Source organism: Aphelocoma coerulescens, chromosome 12 (genome assembly GCF_041296385.1).
Source record: "Aphelocoma coerulescens isolate FSJ_1873_10779 chromosome 12, UR_Acoe_1.0, whole genome shotgun sequence".
NCBI classification, from domain to species: Eukaryota; Metazoa; Chordata; class Aves; order Passeriformes; family Corvidae; genus Aphelocoma; species Aphelocoma coerulescens.
The window spans coordinates 10,522,888-10,534,582 of NC_091026.1; the positions used below are offsets into that span (position 1 = coordinate 10,522,888).

The window sequence follows — 11,695 nt, forward strand, 5'->3', positions numbered from 1 at the left end:
GAAAATGAAGGGGTGCAAAGTCTGCGCTGGTTGCAGTGGTAGGTGGAGTTAAAATGTGGGCAAAGGGTGAGTTTAGTCTCAGAGATAAGGTGTCCTTCAGCCCATTTGTTCTGGGTCCAGGCTCACTGTGCAAAACATTTTGAGGAAGTTTAGTCATCCAGAGTGAGATGGAACCTGATGTTTTTGCACAAGGAATGTTTGTGAGCCTCCAGCTCAATGCTTACCTGGTATGTGGGTAGGTTAGACTGGAAAGAATTCATTGGGGCTGTTCTCATTTTCTCCTGAAATAGGTAAAAATATCACAGTCATATAATGGTTTAGGCTGGAAGGGATCTTGAAGATCATCTGGTTCCAGCCCCCCTGCCATGGGTAGAGACACTTGCAACTAGATGAGGTTGAAATAGGTAGTTATGATTTTGAACATGAAATTGTGGAACTATGATATTCTTTAAAATTGTTTTTAAAAAGAGGTTTCTACTGTCTTCCAGAAGGCTTAACCACAGAGTAGCCACAGAAGTGATTTTGCTTTTTTCACAAAATGTAGCATTCCTGGACCCTTTACTGAAGTGTTACAATGTGAATACAGCAAATTACTTCATTGCAAAATTGATCGTGAGTTGTTACTGCTTCACTCATTGCAATTTTGGTGAGTGCTATTGGTGTTTTTAAAATATATTGCTCTGTGCATAACTTTTAAGTCACTAATGATGAGAAAAATTAGCTGGGAAATTAGAGTCAGCGGAGTATTATTGATGGTTCATTTGTCAGATTTCTGCATAACCTTTGTCTAAATAATTCGGTGAACAATTTTCTCTTTATTCTGGAGTCCTTTGAAGCTTTTCCAGTTCATTGTTGTCAGAGATGGGGCTGTCTTTGGAGATTCAAGGCCAGCATATTCAGTCTACATTGATCATGTATCAGCCAGTACCAGCCTGCTGTGCAGAAGTAGCCAAAATGACATCCTCACCTTCTGACAGACAGTGCCAAGTGTGCTAGCGTCATTATTTTGTGATGTTTTCCATTCTGATTCACACCGAACAAAGCACAGCTCCTCTCCTCAGAAAGGCAAATATCTGGAGAGTAGAACTGGGCTCAAATACAGCCCTAATAAAAGTGGGCAATGAGACTGTATTCAGTTGTCTCTCTCTAGTTGGCTTTAGCTAGGTCCTTTTAACATGGATCAGTCCTGTCTGCTCTGCAAAAGGGACCTGCATGGATGCAGAGCGTGAGGAGAAAGGTAGCCTGTTGATGGGCTTACCTCTGTGATTCTGCTCTTCCTGTAGCACTGGCACAATGATGCCACTGCTGGTGCAGGAGAGCTGATTGCCCACGTTGTGAAGTGGGATCCAACACTGGTATCTCAGGTCCTCAAAGGGAAAGGTGCTACAGCTGGTGTCATGTGTGTTCTCATCCAGTGGTGATGGCATTGTTGGTTTGATTTCTTTGACTTTATAGATGCAATAAGATAAAAATAGGGAGAGACCTGAGCAGACTTTGCAATCTCCATCCTAAAAATGTTGGAAGCTTTCTGACTTATAATAACCCTCTGAAGTTCACAACTCATATGCAGATACCTGCAGGATCTGAGAAGGTACCATTTAGTAGGTTTCTATGGGGACAAAGCAGACATGATTTTGCTTTGAATTTAAGGAGGTCTTGGATCTTAGCAGGATAAAGGCTGTCAGATATGTCAGGAGTTAGGGTGGTCTCTGAGTCCCCATCTTTCTTCTTCTCACTTCTCTGGTGCTCTTATGTTGATCCTGTTCCAGGATGAGAGGACTCTGTGTGTGTATGTGTTTGATGGCAGCTAATCAAAGTGCTCCTGTGTCCTGCTGAGGCAGGACTTAGTGTGAGGCTGCACTTTCTCTTGTGACCTCGCTGCTCCAGTGCTTACCTGGAACCACAGCTGTTCTTTCCCACTGTAGGCCAATGGATTTACAATCCTGATTGTTGCAACTGACTGTATGTTCTTCATCACAGAATCAGCCTTGCCTTTGGTATCATGAGTGGCTTTCTTGTTTCTACAGTCCTCTCCCCTTGAGTATCTTGTGTTTTACAGTAGGTGAAACCTGATGATTTTTCTGTGGGATTTTCACCCTGCCAATGCTACTCTTTCATTTCTGATGGAAACAATCCCATGTCAACAGCTGCATAACTAGCTTGCTGCCTTTTTCTTTTGTCTCCTTCTTTCTCCAGGAGCTGTTTGTTAATTCTGGATAAATGTCATCCGCCAAAGAACAGAGGACAGGGACCACAGATGCCCTTGGAAGCCCCAGCATCCTTCTGGACAGACACTGACCAAAACCGGTGCCTTCTGCCCTCCGTGACCCAAGCCAATACATCATGATTCCTCTTCTACCTGCCTGCATGTATCAGTCTCGGTGGACATTCCTGGAGTTGAGAGAAGGGTCCCAGGAGAAGGGGATGCTATAGTTTCTTTTTATTGTTTTGCAATGTAAAGAATTGTGTTGACCCCAGGTGCTTCCAGCACAGCTTGTAGCTTGGGGTCTTGCCCGACATGAGCCTGGTTTACCCAGTTCTAACTTTTGTTTCACCAATCTACATCTGAGTTTCAAGAGCTGTTGCCTCTGTTTGTTTGCTCTGGAGAAAGGGGTCCGAAGTATTTGGAAGTAACCCTGAGTAGCTTGTTAGGATTAACTGTTCCTAGCATGCTGCCATTGGTTACACCAGCAGGCGCATTCCTTCCCTCCAAGGTTCTCTCCTAAACAATAAAGTGTTTAACAGTCACTGTGTGCTGTGAGATGCTTTCAGTCCCATGAGCTTGTAAACTGCTTTTTTCTGCCCATTGCCGATGCCAACAAAAACTCCAAATGAGTGTGAGGAATAGCAATATTTCAAGTCACAGTTTATAAATCACAAAACTTGTTCGTTTTGGTCCCAGGATGACTGGCTTATTTAAAAGTACTTGGTGCAAAGTCCTGGCTGAAGAGAACTGGTGGTGGGGAATCATACTGGAAAAACCTTTGCCTGCTGGATGCAGAGCCCAAGTTATCTTTCTTTTCACCAGCTCTTGTGTGCAGTTCCTGCAGTGTCTGTCATAAACCATCGTCCCTTTCACCCTTGTGCTCTATGTTGATCCCTCTCCGTGCTTCCTGAGGCATGGAGGAAGCTGGGTGCATCTGGAATCTTATTCTCCTAGAGGTAGGTGTGGCAGAGTTGCAAAAGGCCTGTCAGCAAACCAGGGGAGCAGGTCTACTTTGGTAACTTGATTCATTTTCACTGGGTAGAGCTTCTCTGGCAGCATTAGCTGCCTCTGTCCTCTCTGACTGTATCTGACAGGTTTTGAAGAATGTGAACATGGATTTTTGGAGGTCATGTCAGAGTTTAATGCAGTGTTTATGAAAATGGATGAGGGGGGCTGAGAATTGTTTTCTGTGTTATATTCTGCTTCGTCTCTTTTTTCTTTAGACAGCAACTTAGTGCTTTACATCTTCATTAAAGCAACAAAATGCCTTTCCTTCTTATTGAGAGCTGATGCCACAACACTTTTCATCCTCAGAAGTGATGTTTGCTTACCCATGGCTTATCTCTGTTAGTCTCAGATCTTGCAAACATTCCAGCTCTGCATCTTTGTGTAGGTCAAACTTGCTGTCCCCAAGGAGGAAGAGCAAGTTTTCCGAAACTAATTAGGACACTTAGTGCCCTCAGATCTGGTTGGGCTTTTGCTGCTGCTGCCATGCCAGCTTTTGGATCTGCTTGGGATAGCCACAGAACTTCTGACTGCAGGCAGAGATTTAGAGCACCCAGGTCTATCCCTGACTAGGTTTGAAATTATTACTGGTCTGAAGAGAAAAGTATGTATTTTGTCTCTTCCTCATTTTCCTCTTGCCCCTATCCAGCATTGTCTCTTCCTCATTTTCCTCTTGCTCCTATCCAGCATTGCCTTGGCATGAGTAATTTGCATGTCATTATTTCAGCTGCCCTAAACTGGGGGGGACTGTGATGCCAGGGCTGATTATTTGGCGACACTGGGCAATTTTCTCTGTTAGGCAACTGTAATACATTTTCATGTTCTTTTATAATGAGCTTTATTTACCAAATTGGCAATTCCTCTGTTGAGAAATAACTGATTACAGCATTCACGGAGTTGCTGTCATCTCAAGATACGCAGGTGTCTGTGGAACATAAACAGATGTGATCATTCAGACAGTGAACTGTAGATAGAGGGTAGGGGGGAAAAATCAGCCATAAAATCATAAATATAACAGCTACAGCTAATGTTGGCCAGGTGCATTGCGGCTGTTTGCAGCCCAACAAGGACAAAGTGGCACTCGAAGGCCATCCAGTACTTCCAGATGAGGGACTGCTTGATTGTTAGCTGAAAATGCACCTCTTGCCTGTCACTGCACTTCAGTACTGGCTTGCCTAACTCTGTCTCCGAAACTTTCTGAGGACAGACATTTGTTTGTGGTGCAGCCTTGAAGTGAGAAACTCCTCTGTCCCACCGTGTTGGGTTTGATTTTAGCTTACTCTGTGCTGAATGTCTATGAACTTCTTGGTGTTCATGTCCGTGGGGACTGTGGTCCCATCTGCCTTTCAGGCAGTCCCTTTCCTTTGGTGTTTCCTAGGAGCAGTTTTGTTGCTGTTGTTGCCCTGATCACCAGCTCAGATACCTGAGCCTGGGGGAAAATATCATCACCAGAAATGTCAACAGGAAACTGTTGAAGTTCAGTTGTAGAGTCTCAGCTGCTATCTAAGTAAAAAATGTGCAGGTAACAGAGCTTCTCGAGTGAATGTTTTCTGTTCCCCTTCGTCTTTGCTGCCTCCTGTATTACCAAGGCCCTTGCAAAGAAGGAAGAAACCCTGCATCTTCTCCTAAGCTCCCTCTCCTTATGTTTCTCCTTGACTGCTTGTTGGATATTCAGAGCAATTTTTTTCTGTGCAAAATTATGACAGCAGGTGTCAGTTGTGCTCCAGAGTGGCAGAGATCATTATTCCTGGAGCCTGGTGTCCAGTGTTGAATAGATGTCCTTTCCACATGGCTACCACCACAGCTGGCATTAATGGGCAACTAGGACAGCAGGATAAACAAGGTCTGAATCTATTGTGCAAGCTGAATTAGAGGCAGTTTCCTCCAAAGGCAACTTTGAGGTGGGGTAGAGGCAGCCAGCCACACTGCTGTCTGTGCTGCATGTGCTGGATAAAAAGCAGCTCTTTTGTGACCAGGAGTATCTGTGAGCTGTTTCACTGATTAAAACCAAACCTGCCCATGGCCAGGTGCAGCTGAGCAGTGCATGTCCGTTTTGCCTGCCTGGTTATTGCAGTTCTCTGCAAACTGGGTAATTTTGTGTACAAATGCATCTGGTGATTCGGATGCAATGTGCACAATTGTGGTAATTTCATGTGAAAATACAGCTTGCAGAGTGCCTGCTTTAAGAGTGTGAATTGTCTTAAAACTTGCCAAATGAGTGAAAAGAACAACCTTTTTATTCATGCATAATTTCTTAGCATTGCAGGGAGGAAAAAGAACAAAACCATAGAAGTTGCAGAAGATACAGGATAGAACTGATAAAAATTTTCGAGTAGGCCTCAATAGCTTTGTAAATGAAACATTCAACAAGCAGCACTTTGAGATGCGAGTGTGTAAGAACATCACTGGTGCTTTAAGCACCAAATTTGTGATCTTGCATAAAAACTCAACCCGTTGCCTCCTGTTGTTAATATTTCACAGTTGACTTTGCAAGATGCTTTATCTAACATCCTCTCTGCAATTAGGCAGCTACCTTCTCTGCCTTGTCCATAACAGGAGAGGTGGGAGGAGGAAGGCAATTGCCAAGTGTGTCTGTAATCTATGTAGGAGGGTTTTGTGTAGCTGTAGGGGGAGAAGAGTAAGTCTCATTTCCTATTTTATAGTCTGCTGAATCCTGTGATCTCATGCTGTGTGCTCCTTTCCCAAGCAGAATTTTTCAATTTGTCTTTCAAGTTGTTGTTATTTTTTATTTCCAAACTGGTTTAAAGTGTTTGTCTCTAACTTGTTGATAAATTGTTTATGTCTGACTCCCTAAGGTGCTTCACTACCAGTCTTAGACATGTCTCAGGACCACCTTTTTCTTCTCTGGTCTTGTGCCCCCCCAGTGGGCTGTTGCATCCAGCACTGAACATTATCAGCCCTTTTTTGGAAACCCAAGGGAGCCTGAAGGGCTGTTCTGTGTCCTGCAACCTGTAGCCCCACACCTGCTCCCATTCATGTGGGTTTTATCCTCGGACAAAGGTGGATGTGATGATACTCCTGAACTGACTCACCTGCCTTGTCAGCCCTATCACTCCGCTCTTGGTGTGTGTTGGATTCTCCTCACTTTGCCTGTTCTTGATTCCTTGGGGGAGTGGAGGCTGATGTGGACTGAAGTGATTGGGCTGTATCACCTTTGTGCTGAGGCTGTTCAGGCCAGTAGCGCTGCCCCTCCATCTCCCACGCTGGTGTGTAATTGTGCTGGCAGAGTGGTGGTTCTGCAGCCTGGGGCAAAGCCAGAGGAAGCAAATGGAGCAGCCACTGGTCTCAGGAGAGCTCCCTGTCAAAAGTGTGTCTTGGATTTAATGACACGTGTGCTCTTTCAGACTTTTTATAGAGGTCAGAGCATGGCAGGAAACTTTCCTCTGTCTTCTTCCTGGGGAGAGCAGCCCACAAACTTTTCCTTCCAAGCTGAAATCAATTGTTCCCTCAGGGCTATGTAACAAACTGCTCCTGAAGCTGGTTTCCCCTTGTGAATGGCCTAAATTAGATGCTCTCCCTGGTTGCCCTCATTGGAATAGCTTGTGCTTTATCCAGCCATTCCATTTGTGCCATTTGCTAGGAGATGTTGATAGCATTTGTCTGGTTCCTGCTGCCCTGTGTTATTCTCTGTGGGAGCTATTGCATGGAAGGCCTGCTGTCCCAGGGAGTGTGGAAGAGGCAGTAGGAACCTGGAATCTCATTTTGATTCCTACTTTGCATCCTCCTTTGTCTTCAGAAAGTATGTTTAAAAATAATTTCTGGTATCTTTGGAGCAGATTTGCTAATTGACATGAGTTGAAACAAAGCCCTTTGGCTCACTTGGATCTTTTTGAGGAGTTAGAATCTGTTTGCCTCCTTATGGATCCCTAAAAGCTTAGTTTAAAAATTATTTTTGAATGCTGAATTGATATTGGGGTGACAGCTGCAGGGTAAGTTGTTTTCATTCCCGTCTACTGCTAACATTTTTGGCAAACTGGTGCGTGCAGCTCAGTCCCATACACTTCCTACTGCCTGCTCTACAGAATTAAAAAAAAAAGTTACCTTCAGTGTTTGAGACCAGAAAACAGTTTGGAGTCATCCAGACACTCCAGCTGTGACTTCTGTCTATGTGTCTGTGGATGAGCAGCTCTGCTGGAGTCTCTGGGTGGGCATCTCCTCCTTGCCAATGGGGCAGAGCTTTTCTTTATTTAGTCCTTGAACTGTCTGAGCTAATCTCTCTAATGGCCAGCAGTGGAGGATATGAGGGACACTCCCTCAGGAGGAGTAAAAGGATGTTATTTTTTCCCTCCTGCAACCTCTTGAACATCCCACTGTACCCATTTTCTTGGTGATGGAGCCCATCATCATAGTGAGTTTGATTTTTATTTTCCATGAATGGGGAGTGCCACTGTAAGTCAGGATTAGCTAAACATAACATTAAAAATAAAGCACGGCTATTAATTTAATGGGTTCCTTGTTACAACCATCATAAAACAAGTAAACAGGAACTCTGCCAGTACTGCCTGCAGTCCTCCTCCAAGTGGCTGAACCAAGGGAGAGATTTGAACTCTTGCCATTTGATAAAGCCACGTGCGAACGTGGCTTTTTAAAAATTAATTCTTTACTTTTCCTTTAGTAGCCTTTCAACTGCTGGAGAAGCCTGGCCAGTGACTGCAACGGAGCTTTGTGGCTCTTAATGAGACAGAGGGGAAAAGCCAGTTCAGGACTTAATTTAAATCGTATCAGCCAAAATAAAAACTTACAAAAGGCAGAGGAATTGTTGTTTGTGGACTGCCTCACTGAAACAGCCTTCGTAGTCCCTTCAATCCTTACTTACTTTCTTTTGCAAAGAAGAATAAGTAAGTTTTGTGTTGGGACTTTTTTCCCTCTACTCTTTACCTTGCAGAGTGCTGTTCTAACTAATGGCAGCTCCCTTGGGTTGGAGTTTACTGGATTAAATGGTTCACACTGTGGATCTGTGGTGGCCACTTAGACTGGGTGACTGCTCCCAAGCACAGTTCTGTCACTGCATCTCAGGGCTCACAGAGGCACACAGGTGTCCAAACAGAGTGCAAGCTGAAAGCAATAGAATTATCTGTGTGATGGGCTTCTTCCAGACTTAAACCAGGTGCTTGTGCAATGCTGTGGGGTCTTCAAGTTAAAGAGGTTACAAAAAGAGAAACTACTCATCCGTTTGTTTGGAGACTTCATTCTAGGATTTTTATGTAGTGCCGTCTGGTATCCTGAAGTTTACATTCCCAAACTGGAGGGTGGTTTACAAAATGGAATATCCACAGTAATGTATCTAATATACTTCATGGCTTCTTTCCCTAACCTGCTAAGGAAATCCAGCTGTGAAGCCTCAGTGCCAGCTGTTGGTTCCACCCAGTCGCTGCATTCCCCTGTGCCAGGAAAAAGGAACTCTGCTGTCTGAAGGAAAGGGTTGCCATTTAGTCTGTGGCCAAACAGATAAAGAAGAGGATTCATGCTTCAGAGTCTAAGCTGATTATCTTCATGAAAGTACCCTCATCCAGCAGGGTCTGGCTCGTCAGCTTCTCAGAAAACAAAGCAGATGTCCTCTTCTGAGGCCGCAGGTGGTCCTGTATTGCTCACTGCTGATACAAAACTCAGGGAGTTTTATTTGAGGCTACTTTGACTCAATGAATGTGATTAGATCTCTCTAGGTTATAGTAATCCAGTGTTGAGGTAACAGTATCCAAGTATGGCATCAGGAGAAAGAGATATATTTGCTTCCTTGTGACTGATGGGCAGATGTTTCCACCTGTGGTTCTTCTGGGTGAAAGAACTTCATTCAACACTGCAGGGAATTGCACAGAAAAATGAGACCCACGTGCACACTATAAATTTAAGGTGATCTATATAATTCTTGTGACTGTGAACTTGGTCACTGCCAACCAGTGCTTACCTCATGGGATTGCTTGGGAGGTCCAAGCTCAGTTCTCTGGAAAAGCCAAGCACACCCATTACAGGAAGGTTTCATTAAGTTGTACTCAAGAGAATTGTGCTCCAGATCTCTTTGCAGTCACCCCTGAGACTGGGAGCTCTAACACTGCTACAGACCTTGCAGCACTCCCGAGCATGCAGATGACAACATAATCACAGCTGTTCTCAGGAGGCCAGAATTCTGCCATTCTCAACTTAAAAGAAAATTGGATTTTAATGAGGAGTACAAGGTGAAAACTTCTGAAACTTGGACGCCTTTCACCATCCTTTGAGAATGTGGACCATGGAGCAAAAAGCATGAAAGGTGGCTCAGCCCTGCTCCTGCCCACGGGGCTACCCTGTGAACAAGGCTCCCTGGGGAGAGCTCCTGGCTGTCCTTGCTCTCCTTGCTCCATCTGGTCCACAGGAATTAGATCCCTTCCATCCAGCCTTAGATTTGTGGGTTAAGTGATTTATAAACCAGTCTGCAATATTTCTTCTTGTTGCTGTATATCCTGACATATTCTCCTGAAAGTCCTTTCCAGGTTTTTAAAGTTGTATCACATCTCTACCTGCAGACTGCAGAAGAAGCACCTTCCCTCTCATGGTATCTGTATGTCCCAGGAGGCTGTGCCTGGCCCAGGGTTTTCCCTCTCATGTCAAACCTGGAAACTGAGCAGTTTGTGGGAGTGAAGGGGAGGTGCTCAGGGAAAAGGAGTGGTTGAAAATGTACCTTTGTCTGTTAACTTGGGAAAAACTTAATAGCCTTGGTTCAGGTTTTCTAAGGATTCTCCAAGCACTGAAAATTTGGGTTAGTTAGTATGGCAGGTGAGTCTCAGAGCTGTACCATAAATTAATGGACTTTTCCATGGAACTGTGTGCAGGGTATGAAGTAGTGTAACGGTGCCCTTAGTCCAAACTTCCTTATGCAAAGTCATCAGTGATTTTGTAGCCCCTTACTGTTAACAGAGGTACTCCCTACCCCAGGAGTGACAGGGACTTCTGGAGAAGCCTTAGGTACTTTCTGCCTTCCCTAAAGCACTCTGCAGGGCGCTGACTGTGGGGACATCTGTGCAAACTGAAAAGCAAACTGATCCTGCTGACTCTGCCTCATTTTACTTCCCCTGACAAGTAATTGAGTGGCTGCACTTTATTAATGCTAATGACTTTCTAGTTTGAGCTGTTAGTGTACAGTTTGATATTTATATTTATTTATTTGTAACATCCAGACTTTGTACTGTCTGGATTAATCCTCGAGCTAATCTGATGCTGAGCCATTATTGTGACAATTGAGTCACAATACAATTTGACATTCATGCTTACCTGGTGTAGCTAATTTATGTAACCCAATTTATAAATTACATAAATAGGTTACATAATTTACCACATACCTTGTACACTTCACAGTAATATTCCCAGCTTGCAATTTAAACAATCTTTATACTGAGAATAATTTACACTGAAGACTCTTGAATAATTTTGCAATCTATTCCAGGACAGATAAGGAGTCGTGTTTGTTAAATAAACACTTCCTAGTGTTTATTTTAACTTATTAATCACCCTGTCCTGCTTCCCAGATAATCTGTGGCCTGTCCTGGGTGATGCTCTGCTGGCAAGGCCAGACCTCTGCAGAGGTCCATGTCTTCAGCTTCTGCCTTTCAGGAGCTGCTTGCCTTGGAATGATGAATTTCTCCCTCTGTCATGCAGCTGAAACTTCAATGCAGGTGGTCCTTGCTGGAAAACCATCTCTGCTGGCTACAGGCTTGTCCAGGGGTGCAGAACCCTGGCTTCTCCATCACCCACCCGGGCACATACCTGATGGGTGTGGTCATGACCATGGTGAGGTGGGGCTGGAGGTGAGGAGGGGGCTTTGCGTTGATCTGGGAGAGGTTGTGGTGCAGGGGTAGAGGACACATCCATGGGGGGTGGCCCAAAGATGTTACATGTGACAAGTCCTTGGGAAGTTTCTGCTTCACCCAGCTGGTGTTAAACAGGTCCTACTCCAGACCTTGTGGCACCAAGGTGTCAAAAAGAAGAAGTGAAAAGCATCGTGCAGCCTATTCGTGACAGTGCCTCCAGGCATCTTGCAGGCAGCACCTTGGCCCCAAATCTCTGTGGTATCCTCCAGGAGCAGCTCCTGGCAAGCAGCCCCAGCCCTGGGACCCAGAGGAGGAGGATGGTGCTGTTTATCACCCCTTGTTCGAGAGGCCTGTGGGCCCATTTCCATCGCTCCTGGTTGCTGGGTTCTGTGAGTGGCCATGAATGTCATTGTGGGGCTGGCAGGTGTGAGCCTGGGGGTCTGGCAGTGCCCAGACCCCAGAGCCAATGCTACTCCTTGCAGCTGGGCACTGTGTTGACCTGCTGGTAATGTTGCCAGAGCTCCTGCTCTCCAAATCTGTCACTCCCCATCTTTTGGAGTCCAGGCTGTGGCCAAACAGCTCCCACATGGCCAACAGTAGAGAAGCGAGGCACCGGGGCAAGGACCTGGAGGCAGATGCTCATGCAATCACCAGTGTCATCTTTCCTTTCCTTGTCCTGTTT

At 45.0% G+C, this 11,695-nt stretch overlaps 1 protein-coding gene across 4 annotated transcripts in view; it reads left to right on the top strand.

Annotated features, from left to right (window-relative positions):
- CHCHD6 (coiled-coil-helix-coiled-coil-helix domain containing 6) overlaps positions 1–2,748 on the top strand; it is a 110,248-nt gene extending 107,500 nt beyond the window's left edge. For all 4 annotated transcript variants that reach the window (XR_011154879.1, XR_011154881.1, XR_011154880.1 and 1 more), the window contains one exon: positions 2,197–2,748. Coding sequence is in view for 1 of the 4 variants with exons in the window: in XM_069028411.1 (XP_068884512.1) it covers positions 2,197–2,220 (24 nt within the window). In the remaining 3 variants the exon portion in view is untranslated. The remainder of the gene's footprint in view (positions 1–2,196) is intronic.
- The last annotated feature ends 8,947 nt before the right edge of the window (positions 2,749–11,695 follow it).